At 38.5% G+C, this 19642-nt stretch overlaps 1 protein-coding gene across 22 annotated transcripts in view; it reads left to right on the top strand.

The window, feature by feature from the left end:
* The window catches only part of Atp11c (ATPase phospholipid transporting 11C), a 184638-nt gene that overhangs the window by 73092 nt on the left and 91904 nt on the right, over positions 1–19642 (top strand). For all 22 annotated transcript variants that reach the window (XM_087600219.1, XM_087600210.1, XM_087600216.1 and 19 more), the window contains 2 exons: positions 8723–8842; positions 18637–18726. In XM_087600219.1, coding sequence (XP_087456345.1) covers positions 8723–8842; positions 18637–18726 — 210 coding nt within the window. The remainder of the gene's footprint in view (positions 1–8722; positions 8843–18636; positions 18727–19642) is intronic.

The raw sequence follows: 19642 nt of genomic DNA, 5'->3' as shown, positions 1-19642 counted from the left end.
ACTCAAAACTAATAGAAGAAAAACTAGGGCAGCATCTCGAACACATGGTCACTGGAGAAAATTTCCTGAACAAAACACCAATGGCTTATGCTCTAAGATCAAGAATCGACAAATGGGATCTCATAAAACTGCAAAGCTTCTGTAAGGCAAAGGACACTGTGGTTAGGACAAAACGGCAACCAACAGATTGGGAAAAGATCTTTACCAATCCTACAACAGATAGAGGCCTTATATCCAAAATATACAAAGAACTCAAGAAGTTAGACCGCAGGGAGACAAATAACCCTATTAAAAATGGGGTTCAGAGCTAAACAAAGAATTCACAGCTGGGGAATGCCGAATGGCTGAGAAACACCTAAAGAAACGTTCAACATCTTTAGTCATAAGGGAAATGCAAATCAAAACAACCCTGAGATTTCACCTCACACCAGTGATCATGGCAAAGATCAAAAACTCAGGTGACAGCAGATGCTGGCGAGGATGTGGAGAAAGAGGAACACTCCTCCATTGTTGGTGGGATTGCAGACTGGTACAGCCATTCTGGAAATCAGTCTGGAGGTTCTTCAGAAAATTGGACATTGAACTGCCTGAGGATCCAGCTATACCTCTCTTGGGCATATACCCAAAAGATGCCCCAACATATAAAAAAGACACGTGCTCCACTATGTTCATAGCAGCCTTATTTATAATAGCCAGAAGCTGGAAAGAACCCAGATGCCCTTCAACAGAGGAATGGATACAGAAAATGTGGTACATCTACACAATGAAATATTACTCAGCTATCAAAAACAACGAGTTTATGAAATTCGTAGGCAAATGGTTGGAACTGGAAAATATCATCCTGAGTGAGGTAACCCAATCACAGAAAAACACACATGGTATGCACTCATTGATAAGTGGCTATTAGCCCAAATGCTTGAATTACCCTAGATGCCTAGAACACATGAAACTCAAGACGGATGATCAAAATGTGAATGCTTCACTCCTTCTTTTAAAGGGGAACAAGAATACCCTTGGCAGGGAATAGAGAGGCAAAGATTAAAACAGAGACAGGAGGAACACCCATTCAGAGCCTGCCCCACATGTGGCCCATACATATACAGCCACCCAATTAGACAAGATGGATGAAGCAAAGAAGTGCAGGCAGACAGGAGCCACATGTAGATTTCTCCTGAGAGACACAGCCAGAATGCAGCAAATACAGAGGCGAATGCCAGCAGCAAACCACTGAACTGAGAATAGGACCCCCGTTGAAGGAATCAGAGAAAGAACTGGAAAGCTTGAAGGGACTCGAGACCCCATATGAACAACAATGCCAAGCAACCAGAGCTTCCAGGGACTAAGCCACTACCTAAAGACTATACATGGACTGACCCTGGACTCCGACCTCATAGGTAGCAATGAATATCCTAGTAAGAGCACCAGTGGAAGGGGAAGCCCTGGGTCCTGCTAAGACTGGACCCCCAGTGAACTAGACTGTTGGGGGGAGGGCGGCAATGTGGGGAGGATGGGGAGGGGAACACCCATAAGGAAGGGGAGGGGGAGGGGGATGTTTGCCCAGAAACCGGGAAAGGGAATAACATTCGAAATATATATAAGAAATACTCAAGTTAATTAAAAAGAAAAAAAAAAAGAAGGGGAGGGGGAGGGGCTAGGGGGATGTTGGCCCGGAAACCGGGAAAGGGAATAACACTCGAAATGCAAATAAGAAATACTCAAGTTAATAAAAAAATATGTATTATATAGCTTCTCTCATGCTCTCTTTTGCCATCTAAGATCCACTTGAAGGATCTGTCTATAGATACGCACCTACTTGTGCATAATTTCAATCTATTTTCAAATTTATGGAGCTGGAAAGAGAGGTGTGTGGAAACATCTTAGTGAAAATGTAAATGTCATTCATCTCTGTAGGATTCATAAAAACATGTACCTGATATTATATATTTTCTTCCCAGGACCAAAGAAGTTGAAGATAATTTAAAAATTGGAAACTGCTAGTTCATTTTCATGTTTTTTTAATTATTATTTTATGTATGTGTATACCCCATCACTCTCTTTAGACACACCCGGAGAGGGCATCAGATCCCATTACAGATGGTTGTGAGCCACCATGTGGGTGCTGGGAATTGGACTCAGGACCTCTGGGAGAATAGTCAGTGTTCTTCACTACTGAGCCATCTCTCTCCAGCCCATTCATTTTCATCTTAAGCTAATTAGATAGCCACTGTAATTGAGAGGAGAAGCCATATTGGCAGTGGTAGTAACATTCTGCTCTACTGGCCCTCTCTTCTTCATTGGTCTCTGTCTCATCCTTCTTTTTGCTTTAAATATTTTTTTCACTTTTTTTTAAAGATTTATTTATTTAATGTATATGAGCACACTGTTGCTCTTTCCAGGCACACCAGAAGAGGGCACCAGATCCCATTACAGATGGTTGTAAGCAACCATGTGGTTGCTGGGAATTGAACTCAGGACCTCTGGAAGAACAGTCAGTGCTCTTAACCGCTGAGCCATCTCTCCAGCCCCTGCTTTAAATATTTTTATTTATTTTTATTTCCCGTGTTTGGGTGTTCTGTCTGCACGTATGTCTGAGCACCATGTGTACAGTCTTGGGTAACAGGGCCGGGAATGAAGAAACAATAGATGTGAATACAGAAAAGCTAGGATTAGGTGGCAGAGGCCTACCAACAGCCCACCAGGAAACCTGGAACCGCTGTTTTTATAGGTCTGAACTGAGGAGGTTCGTTTGTTGTATACTGCTGCATGTGGAAGCAGGTCTACTATAGAGGAGCAGTCCTGGGCTACAGAGCATCCAGGAGGAGGCTCCAAGCAGGCATTTTTTGCAAACAGTATCAACATCCATACATGAATCAGGGGAAGGCTTTGCAGTTTCACTGAACCTGATGGAGAGAACATTTTACCGTTCTCATTGGTCTGAGGCATTGGTGTACTTGAAATGCATCTCATGTAAATAACATGCGTTCACTCATGGATTCCTCTACTCCTTGCAGTTGACTTTTACTTTTTAAAAAGTATGTTTTTGTGGTGGTGGTGGTGGTGGTGATCAAACCTAGGATCTTGTATGTGATAGGCAAACACTCTACTACTGAGATAAATGCTTAGCCTCGGTTTCTGTTAGTGTTTTCTAATTATTTTGGATGACTTTGTATAAATTTTGAAGGCAGAGACTTATTATTTCATAAGCTTAAGTTAAAATAGCAAAACATCCTTTATACTCAGGAAGGTATTATTTTTTATGGTAAGTTTTACAAATAATATCTTCACAACATACAAATAAATGAAGACATTAAATATACATAGTAAACATTTGAAAAACTTTGAAATTTTTAAGGAGTCTTGCTTTTAACATTATTTATCTTTGACATTTGAATAACTCACAAAAAGTCTTTGTGGCTAGTATCTCAAAATACTGCAATTGAGGAATTATCATTAAAAAAATAAGAATGAGGATCTACAAATACTGGTTACTATCTGTTTAGATACTGTTTAGATACTGTTTCTAACATAACATGATCAAAGACTATCTTGAATTTGTTAGAAATGTATTCTATTCTAAGCAAAGAGTGCAGAAGACTAAAGAGATGGCTCATTGGTTAAAAGCACTGCTGTTCTTCCAAGTTTGGTTCCCAGCTCCCTCCCGCATGACAGCTCACAAACATTCATAATTCCAGTTTGAGATTTAGTGTCCTATTCTCACCTCCTTGGGCATTGAGCAGACACAGACATACAGAAAAATCACCCATACACATAAATATGTAAAATTTTTTAATTATGTATTTTTAAGATTTATTTCATATATATATGTATATGTGTATATATATACTGTATATATCAGACACACCAGAAGAGGGCATCGGATCTCATTACAGATGGTTGTAAGCCACCATGTAGCTTGCTGGGAATTGAAACCTCCGAACCTCTTAACTGTTAATTCATCTCTCCAACTCCCATTTTAATTTTTTTTTTATTAACTTGAGTATTTCTTATATACATTTCGAGTGTTATTCCCTTTCCCGGTTTCCGGGCAAACATCCCCCTCCCCCCTCCCCTTCCTTATGGGTGTTCCCCTCCCAACCCTCCCCCCATTGCCGCCCTCCCCCCATAGACTAGTTCACTGGGGGTTCAGTCTTAGCAGGACCCAGGGCTTCCCCTTCCACTGGTGCTCTTACTAGGATATTCATTGCTACCTATGGGGTCAGAGTCCAGGGTCAGTCCATGTATAGTCTTTAGGTAGTGGCTTAGTCCCTGGAATCTCTGGTTGCTTGGCATTGTTGTACTTTTGGGGTCTCGAGCCCCTTCAAGCTCTTCCAGTTCTTTCTCTGATTCCTTCAATAGAGTACCTATTCTCAGTTCAGTGGTTTGCTGCTGGCATTCGCCTCTATATTTGCTGTATTCTGGCTGTGTCTCTCAGGAGCGATCTACATCCGGCTCCTGTCGGTCTGCACTTCTTTGCTTCATCTATCTTGTCTAATTGGGTGGCTGTATATGTATGGGCCACATGTGGGGCAGGCTCTGAATGGGTGTTCCTTCAGTCTCTGTTTTAATCTTTGCCTCTCCCTTCCCTGCCAAGGGTATTCTTTTTCCTCATTTAAAGAAGGAGTGAAGCATTCACATTTTGATCATCCGTCTTGAGTTTCGTTTGTTCTAGGGATCTAGGGTAATTCAAGCATTTGGGCTAATAGCCACTTATCAATGAGTGCATACCATGTATGTCTTTCTGTGATTGGGTTAGCTCACTCAGGATGATATTTTCCAGTTCCAACCATTTGCCTACGAATTTCATAAAGTCATTGTTTTTGATAGCTGAGTAATATTCCATTGTGTAGATGTACCACATTTTCTGTATCCATTCCTCTGTTTGAAGGGCATCTGGGTTCTTTCCATTTTCTGGCTATTATAAATAAGGCTGCGATGAACATAGTGGAGCACGTGTCTCTTTTATATGTTGAGGCATCTTTTGGGTATATGCCCAAGAGAGGTATAGCTGGATCCTCAGGCAGTTCAATGTCCAATTTTCTGAGGAACCTCCAGACTGATTTCCAGAATGGTTTTACCAGTCTGCAATCCCACCAACAATGGAGGAGTGTTCCTCTTTCTCCACATCCTCGCCAGCATCTGCTGTCACCTGAGTTTTTGATCTTAGCCAATCGCATTGGTGTGAGGTGAAATCTCAGGGTTGTTTTGATTTGCATTTCCCTTATGACTAAAGATGTTGAACATTTCTTTAGGTGTCTCTCAGCCATTCGGCATTCCTCAGCTGTGAATTCTTTGTTTAGCTCTGAACCCCATTTTTTTTTTTAAGATGGATGATTAAATTTATTCTTTTTTTTTTTTTTATTAACTTGAGTATTTCTTATATACATTTCGAGTGTTATTCCCTTTCCCGGTTTCCGGGCAAACATCCCCCTCCCCCCTCCCCTTCCTTATGGGTGTTCCCCTCCCAACCCTCCCACCATTGCCGCCCTCCCCCCATAGACTAGTTCACTGGGGGTTCAGTCTTAGCAGGACCCAGGGCTTCCCCTTCCACTGGTGCTCTTACTAGGATATTCATTGCTACCTATGGGGTCAGAGTCCAGGGTCAGTCCATGTATAGTCTTTAGGTAGTGGCTTAGTCCCTGGAAGCTCTGGTTGCTTGGCATTGTTGTACTTTTGGGGTCTCGAGCCCCTTCAAGCTCTTCCAGTTCTTTCTCTGATTCCTTCAATAGGGGACCTATTCTCAGTTCAGTGGTTTGCTGCTGGCATTCGCCTCTGTATTTGCTGTATTCTGGCTGTGTCTCTCAGGAGCGATCTACATCCGGCTCCTGTCGGTCTGCACTTCTTTGCTTCATCCATCTAGTCCAATTGGGTGGCTGTATATGTATGGGCCAAATGTGGGACAGGCTCTGAATGGGTGTTCCTTCAGTCTCTGTTTTAATCTTTGCCTCTCCCTTCCCTGCCAAGGGTATTCTTTTTCCTCATTTAAAGAAGGAGTGAAGCATTCACATTTTGATCATCCGTCTTGAGTTTCGTTTGTTCTAGGGATCTAGGGTAATTCAAGCATTTGGGCTAATAGCCACTTATCAATGAGTGCATACCATGTATGTCTTTCTGTGATTGGGTTAGTTCACTCAGGATGATATTTTCCAGTTCCAACCATTTGCCTACGAATTTCATAAACTCGTTGTTTTTGATAGCTGAGTAGTATTCCATTGTGTAGATGTACCACATTTTCTGTATCCATTCCTCTGTTGAAGGGCATCTGGGTTCTTTCCATTTTCTGGCTATTATAAATAAGGCTGCGATGAACATAGTGGAGCACGTGTCTCTTTTATATGTTGAGGCATCTTTTGGGTATATGCCCAAGAGAGGTATAGCTGGATCCTCAGGCAGTTCAATGTCCAATTTTCTGAGGAACCTCCAGACTGATTTCCAGAATGGTTTTACCAGTCTGCAATCCCACCAACAATGGAGGAGTGTTCCTCTTTCTCCACAACCTCGCCAGCATCTGCTGTCACCTGAGTTTTTGATCTTAGCCAATCGCACTGGTGTGAGGTGAAATCTCAGGGTTGTTTTGATTTGCATTTCCCTTATGACTAAAGATGTTGAACATTTCTTTAGGTGTTTCTCAGCCATTCGGCATTCCTCAGCTGTGAATTCTTTGTTTAGCTCTGAACCCCATTTTTTAATAGGGTTATTTGTTTCCCTGCGGTCTAACTTCTTGAGTTCTTTGTATATTTTGGATATAAGGCCTCTATCTGTTGTAGGATTGGTAAAGATCTTTTCCCAATCTGTTGGTGCCGTTTTGTCCTAGCCACAGTGTCCTTTGCCTTACAGAAGCTTTGCAGTTTTATGAGATCCCATTTGTCGATTCTTGATCTTAGAGCATAAGCCATTGTTGTTTTGTTCAGGAAATTTTTTCCAGTGCCCATGTGTTCCAGATGCTTCCCTAGTTTTTCTTCTATTAGTTTGAGTGTGTCTGGTTTGATGTGGAGGTCCTTGATCCACTTGGACTTAAGCTTTGTACAGGGTGATAAGCATGGATCGATCTGCATTCTTCTACATGTTGACCTCCAGTTGAACCAGCACCATTTGCTGAAAATGCTATCTTTTTTCCATTGGATGGTTTTGGCTCCTTTGTCAAAAATCAAGTGACCATAGGTGTGTGGGTTCATTTCTGGGTCTTCAATTCTATTCCATTGGTCTATCTGTCTGTCTCTGTACCAATACCATGCAGTTTTTATCACTATTGCTCTGTAATACTGCTTGAGTTCAGGGATAGTGATTCCCCCTGAAGTCCTTTTATTGTTGAGGATAGCTTTAGCTATCCTGGGTTTTTTGTTATTCCAGATGAATTTGCAAATTGTTCTGTCTAACTCTTTGAAGAATTGGATTGGTATTTTGATGGGGATTGCATTGAATCTGTAGATTGCTTTTGGTAAAATGGCCATTTTTACTATATTAATCCTGCCAATCCATGAGCATGGGAGATCTTTCCATCTTTTGAGGTCTTCTTCAATTTTTAATTTTTTAAAATAGAGATAACAATGAAGTCCCAACAGATTTTACATATATTGAAGCATTACTTCGGGTCTTCTAGATTCAGTGAGTCTACTTTTAAAAGATGTCCAAGAGGCGCTAGAAATATATTGTCTGAAGTGAGACTTCAGGACAGTTGACTCTGGGAGATCACAAGGAAACTCCTATAAAAGCAAAGAATCATACAGCTTCTTTATAGAAAGGGTGATCATTCCATTAATAGGACTTGACTTACAAATTATGAGTAATTATTTAATGTTTAGAAATAATTTGTATTGTGCTTTTTATTCTCTGATATGTTAGTTGACAGGATGGTCCTCAGAAGTTGTATAATAAATAAAATATTCCCAACCTAATTTTTTCTAAGTTAGAGTTTTGTTGTAAAGATAATAGTCGAGCTGCATTTGACTATGGCTGAAATAATAGGGCTGGCAATACAAATACAGTATTGTTTTTATAAGATGCCCTCCAATTTTTTATTAAATTAGTTGACAGTAGATTGATTAATTTTACCACATATTTTAGAGATCCAAAGAATTGTAATAAGTTGCTCAACTAATCGAATGGGATTTAGATATCTATAAACCCTTTTGTATTTGTGCAGTTGGTTTGTTTTAAGGTGTTTTGTTTTGTTTGGGGGTTTTGTTTGTTTGTATTTGAAATCAGGCTGGCCTCAAACTCCTGACAGCCCTCCTATATACTTATATAAAATTGTGAACTACCACTCAGCCTAATTTGCTTTATAGGGGATGAGAGGATGAAGAATATGACAATTTGAGGAAAAACAAATGAGTTTAGGTGGATGGATGGGTCTAGGCCTTATACTGTGATTAGTAAATTATTGTTTGGGAGAATTGAATGGACCTGCATAGGACCTAGACAAAACTTGTGTCAAAATCTGTTCAAGTATAGTTTATTATTGAATCTTCCTTCTTGACAATATGAGATTTGTTAAAGAAAACACACAGAAAAGAGTAAATGCAAGTAACTATTTTAGAATTGTACTGTTGGCTTTAGACCAGTTGGTTGAAACAATAGTTTTGCTAGGGCAGCAACTAAGAGATTTGTGGATTTTAATTTCTTGACGGGGTTTTTACCTTTCCCTGCTTCTCTGACTCACCAGAATTCGTAAAACCATGGAGAAACACGGTGAAAAGTTAACCATTTCCTTCTTTCTCTTCGGTAGTGTGCTGGAGAAGAGAAACGAGTTGGTACACGCACAGTATTTGTTGGCAATCATCCCATTTCAGGAACAGAAGCTTACATTGCACAGAGATTTTGTGATAATAGAATAGTCTCATCTAAGGTAAGTTTTGTTTCTTTATTTAATTATTTATATCCCAATCACTGCTCCCCTAGTTCTCCTTCACATTGTCCTTCCCCAATCCCTCCTCTCCTCCTCTCCTCCTCTCCTCCTCTCCTCCTTTCCTCCTCTCCTCCTCTGAGAGGATTCCTCCCCCCACTTCCCCCAACATGAATGGAACATCAGTTCTCTGTAGTGTCAGGTGCATCCTTTCCTACTGAGGCCAGACAAGGTAGCCCTTACTGGAAAACAGATTGCACAGACAAGCTGCTTTAGGGACAGCCCCCGTTGCAGTTGTTGGGGGAACCACATGGAGACTCAGCTGTACATCTGCTATATATGTGTCAGGGGCCTTGCTCCAGCCTGTGTGTGTTCTTTGGTTGGTGGCTCGGTCCCTGAAAGCTCCTAAGTGTCCAGGTTAGTTGCTTCAGTTGGACTTCCTGTCCCCTTCAGCACCTTCAGTCCTTCCCTCAACCCTTCCATAAGAGTCCCCAACCTCTATCTAATGTTTGGTTGTGGGCATCTGCATCTGTTTCAGTCAGCTGCTGGGTAGAGCGTCTTAGGGGGGCAGTTATGCCAAAATCATGTCCGCAAGCATAACACAGTATTATTAATAGTATCAGAAATTGGTGTTTGCCCATGGGATGGGTCTCAAGTTGGTCTGGTTATTGGTCGGCCATTCTTTCAGACTTTGCTCCATCCTTGTCCCTGCATTGTTTTTAGATGGGACAAATTTGGGGTCAAAGGTTTTGTGGGTCTGTGTTTTTTATCCCTCCACTAGGGGTCCTGCCTGGCTATAGGAGTGGTCTCTTCAGGTTCCATGTCCTCCCTGTTAGGCATCTCGGTTTAGGTCACCCCTATAGACTCCTGGGAGCCTCCCCCATCCCAGGTCTCTGGGACTTCCTAGGAATCCCTAGAAAGTCTCTTTTTTTTAACTCATGAGTTGTTCATACAAAGTTGGATATATTCATTTATGCTTCTAAGGATACTGATGCATTTAGATATGTATACACACATGGTCATATACAAATAATAATGCCAACTGTGGTAATTATTACTCTGAACGGTAATTTACTTTTTAAAAAGCCTATCACTTGCATCCCATTATGATTCACAGTGCCTGTTGATGGTGCATATTACTTCAGGCCTTAAAATGTGCTACAAGTAATAATTATTGTGCTGAGGAGGAGTGTTTCTCAGTGGTAGAACATTTGCCAACATGGGGACTTATTAATTATTTGCTTGTGTAGAGCTTTCTGAATTGCCCTTGAAAGGATTAGATGGTACATGATTTACATTCTTTTGGAGGTTGCTTCGTGACTTCCATTTGCTCCTCTCCTCTCCCTCTCCCTCTCCCTCCCCTCCCCCTCCCTCTCCCTCTCCCTCTCTCTCTCCCTCTCCCTCTCCCTCTCCCTCTCCCTCTCCTCTCCTCTATTTTGCCTCGGACTTGTGTTTCTGGGTCCTAAAGGGTACATTTTGCCTGTATATTGCTTGACCTATAAAGTTTAACCATAGCAACCATGTCCCTTTGTGAATAATGGTCTTATTTCAGTATGGTGTAAGCTGAGAGCAGGGACCTGCAAGTTTGAAAACCTGCATTTAAATCTTGATAAAGTATTTACTAACTGGATCACTTTTGTTAAATTAATGAATACAGTTTATGAAATGGCTATTACTTCATAGATGAAAACACTTCTTAGCTCCTAGTACCCAGTAGTCGTCACTCTGCTCGTCTTAATTTACTGATCTTTATTGTGGCCAACCAGGCAAGGTGCTAGGTAGTAGATGCTTGCTTTGCTACAATCTCTTGTAGCTTGGACTATATTTGATAGCGTTCTTGACTTCCAAACACAATGTGAAAAAAATGAGTGACATTTAATTCAGTGTACATCTGTGGTCACTTAGGCTCTAAAATTCTTCTTTTAACAATACAGCACATTCTGGTATTCAAATATTCCTTTAGTTTCTCCTTTAGGAAACGGCATAATGGAGACCGTTTTCAGTTCAAATATTAATATGTAAAATATAGGCAGAAGCACATAGATCTATCTCTGTGTTCTAGGACATCTAAGTTTGTATTGGGTGAGACCTTGTATCTTTAAAAAAAGAAAGAAGATTAATATGAATGCGAAAACTGAGAAGCCCAATGAACAGATATGTATGTAGACCTTTAGAACACTGTAATAATCAGATAAATGCTGATTTTCTTTTATTCTTACACACTGTTTTTATTTACAGTCAGGGGATTATATACTTGTATGTGGGGTAGTGAATGGTCTTTTCATTATAGATTTTGACTTACTCTGTGTTACCCAACTAAGTAATCAATTACAGACCTTTGGCTCAGAATCGTAGACACAAGAAGTAAAAGGTCCCATGAGGTTCATCTTGTTGACTTAGAGATAGGGAAACTAAACCCAGAGAAAGCTCCCAGCTTGATAAGCAAGCACTTGTGATAAAGCCAGGAACAGAACTACTGTGTAAGGCCCAATAACTTTGAAGAAAAATCCCCTTTTCACATTATGCTATTGCCATCTGAATGAAAGGGTTATGATTTTCTATAGTCCTATGGAAGACAATAAAGAGCTATGCTGATGGTGACTTTTCATTGGATTACTGATGATCATCTGTTGCACGCTAGTTCTCAATCTATATGTATTTAATGGAATGCTTTTTCAAATATTATGTAACTTCCACTTTTACAAGCATCTAAAACAATGCAATAGCATGTTTTTGTGAGTACATGAGAAAGCTAAAATTCTCTTTCTAAGCAAAATCGTGATACAAATGTGATCATTTCTGTACACATAAAGATTAAGATACCTCTAGTTCCCCTCCTCTGACTACCATACATATACTGTTTCTAATTAATTGTTTAGCCTTTTAATAAAAACTGTTAAGCCAAACAAAGAGGAATTGACAATACAGTAATTTCAGAAAAATAAGGCTGACCTCAAACCCATTCGTGTGTGTGTGTGTGTGTGTGTGTGTGTGTGTTCCCACTACATCTGAAGTGCTAATATTATAGACCTGAGTCACTATAGTAGGTTTAAAACAAAATGTTAATATGATACCCTTAGTATTATGAATGGTAATGATAGATGGTTTTGTTGATGAGCGCCTCATTTCTGGGAATAAAAACTTGTGGGGTTTTGATGTTTGTTTGTTTGTATATTTGTCTTTGCTTTGTTTTGTCTTACTATATAGCTCTAGCTGTCCTTAAACTCAGTATGTATACGAGACCAACCTCAACCTCAGCATGTGCCACCCTGCCCAGCTTACAAGACATGGATACAAAGTTAAAATTGTTTAACTTGAACCTTAATTTTCTTTTTTTTTTTTTTGGAGTATTTTTTTTTTATTAACTTGAGTATTTCTTATATACATTTCAAGTGTTATTCCCTTTCCTGGTTTCCGGGCAAATCCCCCTCCCCCCTCCCCTTCCTTATGGGTGTTCCCCTCCCAACCCTCCCCCCATTGCCGCCCTCCCCCCATAGTCTAGTTCACTGGGGGTTCAGTCTTAGCAGGACCCAGGGCTTCCCCTTCCACTGGTGCTCTTACTAGGATATTCATTGCTACCTATGGGGTCAGAGTCCAGGGTCAGTCCATATATAGTCTTTAGGTAGTGGCTTAGTCCCTGGAAGCTCTGGTTGCTTGACATTGTTGTTCATATGGGGTCTCAAGCCCCTTCAAGCTCTTCCAGTTCTTTCTCTGATTCCTTCAATGGGGGTCCCGTTCTCAGTTCAGTGAACCTTAATTTTCTTATCCATAAAATAGGTATATTACATTGTTCATTTCAGGGGATTGAATGAGGATGAAATAAAATGATACACAAATCATTTACCACTGTGTTTGCTATGTGCTAAGGTAGCAAATTAATCTATTCTTGTTATTTGTGTTCTGTGATTATTCCAGTGCATTTCTATAGATTTTCTTGGACTCTTAGATTTGAATGTATGGGGAGAGTTCTTTTAAGAAGAAGGCCTTTGGATTTCCTCTAAAGAAACCAACAGTTTTATAATTGGACCTTGCCTTCCTTATATTAACTTTGGTTCCATTTGTACCACAGTCTTTTAACTGACGAAATATAAAATTTATTGCATATGCTGCTAGCTGTCTTCCAACAGTGTAGCAAATGTTATTTTCCTTTCTCTACTTTGTCATAAAAATAATTCTTGCTTTTTGAGTGCTTTTTCTTCATAAATAACCTCCTGTAAAGTCAGTGTTACAGGAAATGTATATTGTAAATGCAGGGTGCACTGAAGACAAACACTGTGACCTTAAATTTTATTTACTTATAGAATTAATGACCCTTTCTTTTCAGGAACACAAACACTTCCTTGGGAGAAAATGAAACCTTCCTAATCTAAAGTAAAGCACTCCACAGGAACTTTGGGTTATCACCATAATTTTCTAGCTGGCAGAAAATTGGAAATTCCCTTCCTTAATAAAAGGAGCATTAATTACACACTGTTACTGTTCTTAGTTTCTTAAGTTCTTTAGTTTCTTTTATAAATTCTGAGCTCCAGTGTCTCTTGAGTAAAATAAGAATTAGTGTGTTATACATAGTTCTTTTCTAACATTAAACTTATGTCTTGGATCAGAATTTTAGGTCTAAAATTACACTATCATTTTCCTTTATTTCAAAAATGAATTGAGGTCTGTAAAATGGTTCAGTGGGTAAAGGCACTTGCCACCAAACCTGATGGCCTGGATTCCTAGATGGAATAAAGTGAGTATTGACTCTCAGAAGTTGTTCCCTGACCTCCACATGTACATTATGGCACACAGACAATAAACACGTACAACAAACAAATAAATGATAAAAACCAAAGTCATTAATGGCAGAATTTATTAAAACTGAGAGGAATTCTTTCAGTTTTGTCTAACTCACTAAAAATAACCTTTAAATTTTACTAAGTTTTAATTCAGTTTTAGTCAGTGACTTTTTTTTTTGGAGATTGGAATTTACATTAGATTGGACAGTGTGAAAAATAAAGGGTTGGGGATTTAGCTCAGTGGTAGAGCACTTGCCTCCCAAGTACAAGGCCCTGGGTTCAGTCCTCAGCTCCGGGAAAAAAAAAAGAAAAGAAAAAGAAAAGTTCTATAATGAAGGTAGACTGCGAAGCTCCAAATACCACTTAATGTCTACATAAGAGAGTTGATAGGACCTTGAAGACAGTACTTTAGCCAAGTGAGCAGTTACCAATATAGAAGTTACTGATAATTAATCTTACTGTTTTATTCTATTGCATCCAGATGATTCTAGTAGATAGGGAAGGTTGTGTTCTTTGTGTAGTTCAGTTTACTGGTAACTTTATCAGTTACTTTTTAAACAGTATTTCATTTTTTACCTGTGTCCCCGTCCGCCCCCCTTTTTTTTATTTTTCACAAGGTTTTGTTAATTCTCTCCCATGTTGGCTTGCCTATGTAGTCTTGGCTGTCCTTGAGCTCCTGGCAATCCTCCTATCTCATCTTCCTTAGTGGTAAGATTACAGACATGTGCTGCTACACCTGACTTTGTTTACCTTTTGCTTGTGCTGTGCAAAAATATTAGAGCTTTATCCTCCCCATGAGTGTTTTTAATGCTAAGTGAGAAACTTGGTGGACTCAACACAAAAACAGCCTTTTCCACTCCTCTCTCTGCTGTTTGGGATAAAACATAAAGCACACACAAGCTAGATAAGCACTCACTGACCCATAACAGATCCTCGGGCACAAATCAAATAGAGCTCAAGCCTTCAGCTGCTTCCTTCATTCCCTTCAACTTACCTATGCTATGTATTGGGAGATTTACTTGATAGTTAGGAAATTTGCTTTTATTTTTAGATGGTAGATGTGTGAGGCAGTAACAACTTTTCATATAATATCAGTTTTAGAAGCTGTGTGTGGGGGGGTACCAATTATTTAACTCACTACAAAATAAGTGAAAATCCTCTATAAAATACTTGCAATGCTAGTATTTTGTGTAGAAACATTTTAAAACATTTTTAATTTTTTTTCATTTTTAACTTTTTGGACTGGTTTTAACTTTGGTTCCATATTAAATTAGTTAAAATAGTTTAAGGAGAAAGAGCTCATCAAGTAAGAGCATTTGCTTGTCATAGCACCCACATGAAGGCCCAAAACTGTCTGGAATTCCACTCTTAAGGGTTTCCAGTGCCTCTTAGCCTCCACAGGCACCATGCATATATATAGATGTACATTCAGGCAGAATACATGCCTATCTATCTATCTATCTATATATCTATCTATCTATCTATCTATCTATATTACAAATACATTATTTTTAAATAGCATAAGGATCTTTTTGGCCAGAACTTAGGACAGAAAATCCATTTTATCACTATATTTAAAACAACTACTATATGCACTTTCTTCCTGTGATTGGAATTGTTTTTGTTTCTGTAGCAGCAGGCCAAATCTCAGAGTCCAGTAGTTAGATAAGCAAGAGAACTTTAATAACTTCAAGTATATGTCTACAGTTCCATGTTGCTTCTAATAAGAAAACTCTTTGCAAATGTTTTTCTTTCAGTAGCATGATTTTATTTATTTGTCTGTCTGTCTGTCTGTCTGTCTGTCTATATAGGGATGCTTTGTCTTCACATACACCCAGAAGATAGAATCACATCCCACTATAGATGGTTGTGAGCCACCATATGGTTGCCAAGAATTGAACTCAGGACCCCTGGAGGAGCAGCCAGGAGTACTCTTAACTGTTGAACAATTTCTCCAGCCCAAAAATGTTTCTCTTAATCTGTGTTAATATTGGTTTTTAGTTTATAGAATAGATTATTGTATCTTAATTTTCACATCCTACTCACTTCAGTGATTTAAATGGCCAGTGCACAAATATTACTCTTTTTTTAATGTATTTAGAGGTCTCAGTGGTGACTTAACATCTGTGGTTCTAGGACTCGGTGGACCCTGAGTGTGAGATTAGCCTTAGTGGTAGTTTTAGACCCTGCTCAAAACAAACATCCTCAAGTTTCTCACCAAATGCCATGTCAGGCACTTATGGACAGGGAAGTTATGACACCCTGAGGTCTTAGTTTGGGTCTTTATGGAGAGAAAAACGGTAGTTTCCAATGAAGGGGCTAATGAAAGCCCTTAAGGAAAACGTTAATCTGTAGAGTGAAACAGGGCGTGGAATGGATGTGCTTCCATGGTGTAGATAGTGATACATTGTTGTAAAGACTTGATTTGAATCCTTAGTATGAAAAACAACAGTAGTAAGCTAAGAGGACTAGATCCAAAAGGGGAAAAGGTTCCCTTTGATCTGTTAATACTACCCATATTAAGGACTTCTAAGAAGGCTTAATGTTTATTTGTTCAGTTTTTTTTTTAAGTGTAGTTTGAGAACAGAAGGTCAGTGTCCCAGAAGTTCAGCTGTTAGTTTGAGTTTATTGGAGTTTATCCTTCATTTATTTATTTACTTGAAATTGATGGGACAGTTAAATTCTGGTATCGGTTACCAAGTGACAATATCAATGGTTTAAATGCTTCTGTCTTTAAATCACGAGGCACTTTGAGAATACCATGAAAAATGTGTGGACTCTTTTCCCCAAAGTCGTACTTGTGCGTTCAGCACTTTAAGGTTTTGGTTGCTTCATTGTTGGTTGGTTGTTTGGCTGTTTGGTTTCTTTCTGGCAAAATCTGATTCTGTAGTACAGGAAGACCCGAAACTCATAGAGATCCTCCTGCCTGTGTCCCTTAGTGCTGGGCTTTAATGTGTTCCTGATGTTTCTGTATTTATTATTTTTTAAACAAATACTTATTTATTTTATTAATGAGCTATGTCCCACCGTTCTGGTTCTCATTCTGGTACTTATTTTGAACCTTAGAAATAATCTTCAGTTGGCTATTATTGTTATCTTAGTTTGCTTTCCATTACTGTTATAAAACACCATGACCAAAGCAGCTTGGGAAGGAAAGACTCTACCTTACAGTTTATCTGGGAATGGAAATCAGTGCAGGAACCTGGAGGCGGGAACTGAAACCGTTGTAGGAATGCTGCTGACTGGCTTGTTCCTCCTGGCTTGCTCAGTATGCTTGCTTGCTTATACTGGACCACCCTCTGGGTGATTTAATCAGACCTATAGGCCTGATTAAAGTTCAGTCTGATGAGGGCATTTTCTTAATTGAGGTTCTTGCTTGTCAGTCAGGTGACTCTGTCTTGTGTCAAACTGACAAAGAACAACTACAACAACAAAGAAAACCGAAACAACAACAACAACAACAAGCCCTGTCCAGCACAATCATGCTATAGTTATCCATTTGTCTTCTTTCTCTTTAGATTCTCTGAACCTTGAAGGCTCCTAGGCCTTGTTTAAAGGAGGTGTTGTGGCCAACAAGATATCTCAGGTTGTAAAGGGGCTTGCTGTGTAAGTCTGGCAACCCAAATTTGATGCCTGGAACCCACATAAGGGTTTAGAAGAAGAAATATGATGCCTCAAAATTATCCGCTGACCTCCACATGCACACCATAGTGCATTCACCGCCCCCCCCGCCAGCAAAATAAACACATAAAATTGTTTAATATAAATTAAAAATTTTTAAAGCTATTAACAGTAAATTTCCATGTACCTTGACATGCTCTAAGATTTTTGCTTTCCAGCAGCTATATCTGGGAATATATTCTCATGACATGCAAATGATTAGAAACTTCCCAAGTATAAATTAGACATTTGCCTTAAAAGGATGTTTTTTTTAAATTCCAGTTTCAAGTCTTCTGTATTATAATATGTCCTACTTCTGTTATTTTTTAAATGACCCAGTCCTCGAGCTTAAGGCATTAATAAGAAATTACATGGTATGCACTCATATCGTATATATGCATTTTCATATGTGCACATAGTCTCAGATGTACGTAAAGATAGGTGGTACTGATAGAGACCATGATCTGAACTTAAATTGTCTTGAAAAAGTAAAATTTGACCTTTGATCAGAAAGATGAGCTATTCACCAAAGTGGAAAAGCAAGGACCTAGGATAACAAGTTCACATGGTTTTTCTTCTACTGGATGTGGCAACTGTTTTACTCTTGTTGCTTAGGGTCTGGCCTCATAGTCTTTGGTGAATGGCTTACTTTTCACAGGGGCTTAGGGGCCTGGAGAGATGGCTCAGTGGTTAAGAACACGGACTGTTCTTTCAAAGATCCTGAGCTCAATTCCCAGCAACCACATGGTGGCTCACAACCATCTGTAAAGAGATCCGATGCCCACTACTGGTGTGTCTGAAGACAGTGACAGTGTACTTACTTATATATAATAAATAAATAAATCTTTAAACGGCGGGCTTCCAACTCTGCAAAGAAAAGTTTTACCAAATCAGGTTGAGAGATTAAAACATTTGCATAAAGTTTTACAAAGTTGGAGAAAGAAAATGATTGGGACTCTTTAATGGTAAACAAAAGTCTTACAGTGTTTTCAGAAAAAGGCTAATATTTAATGATTTTTGTCTAATAATGAATACTATAAGTATATGTCCTATGATATGAGAGCATATAGCAAGGAATCTGTTTTACATTGGGCTGGAAAATTAAAATGTAGGACTAAGATGCCCAATGAAATTCTCAATGCAGCTTCATTTCTGAAAAAAAATATCTCTAAATATATATGTGTAAATTATATGTAATATAATGCATATATGAAATATATAGATAATAATATATAAATATATGCCAATGTAATGTGTGCGTTTTCAATTTTTGGACATACTAAATACCACTTTATGGTACTAAGATTTTTTTTAAGTTTCTTTTTTAATAATGATTTTTGATTCTTATCTCTTTTATAGTATACACTTTGGAATTTCCTACCAAAGAATTTGTTTGAACAGTTTAGAAGAATTGCGAATTTTTATTTTCTCATCATTTTCCTTGTACAGGTAAGAACTCCATGAACTGCTAATTTAACATGGAGAAATTTGGTTCTTTCAAACAGTTTAAAATCTTAAATTGTCCTGTGACTTAAAATATATTTGATTATTATTTTTAAGTAGAAATACAATTGCACTTCAAAAGGTGTGTGATGTTATAGTTTTCTAATGTATTTTAAAACTTGTTGAGGTTTTGTTTTATTGTTACTTTAATTTTTTGCAGATTTAATATCTGGCCTTAGAGTATACTTTGCATAACAACTTAATGATTTATCATATATCAAAATTGAAACTAGTTTAAACTAAGAGTTTTCTTATGTTAAACAGTTTTAGTTTATGTAGACACATTACTTTTTTCTGATTCCTCCTGTCTCTGTGCCTCCTTCACCTACTTCCTTGAAGATTGAAAGTTCAGTAACTCTATCTCCTCAGTGTTCCTTCTACTGTTTCAGATTTTAAATTTTGGTCATTTTCAGTCATATCCTACATTTTGAACTGCATAGGTTTTAAATTTTTTCATTCATTCACAAGGAGTAGCTTTAATGGTACCCCTCATCTTTTTAAATGAAGCAGAAAAATACCTATGATATTGCACAAATGCTTTGTTAACGTTGAATGCTTTCATTTGAATACTCTGAGACTTTGACTCAATGGTATGATAATTTAATTTATGCATGCTCCTTGAAACCAGTTTGGAACAAATCAATTTCAGTAGAAAGATTTTTTTAAGTTTCTTTTTTAATAATGCTTTTGATTCTTATCTCTTTTATAGTATACACTTTGGAATTTCCTCCCATAGAATTTAGGAAAGAGTCAATTTCAGTAGTAAATGAAGTATTTAGGAATGAACTCTTAAGTCCATGGTCAGATGTCTTAGAAACATAAACTACACATATATAAACAGACACAAATTCTGTTTGGATGT

This window comes from Rattus norvegicus, chromosome X (genome assembly GCF_021556685.1).
Source record: "Rattus norvegicus strain SHRSP/BbbUtx chromosome X, alternate assembly SHRSP_T2T, whole genome shotgun sequence".
Taxonomy (NCBI): domain Eukaryota; kingdom Metazoa; phylum Chordata; class Mammalia; order Rodentia; family Muridae; genus Rattus; species Rattus norvegicus.
Note: the sequence above shows the minus strand (reverse complement) of the source record. Positions and strands in the feature narration are given on the sequence as shown.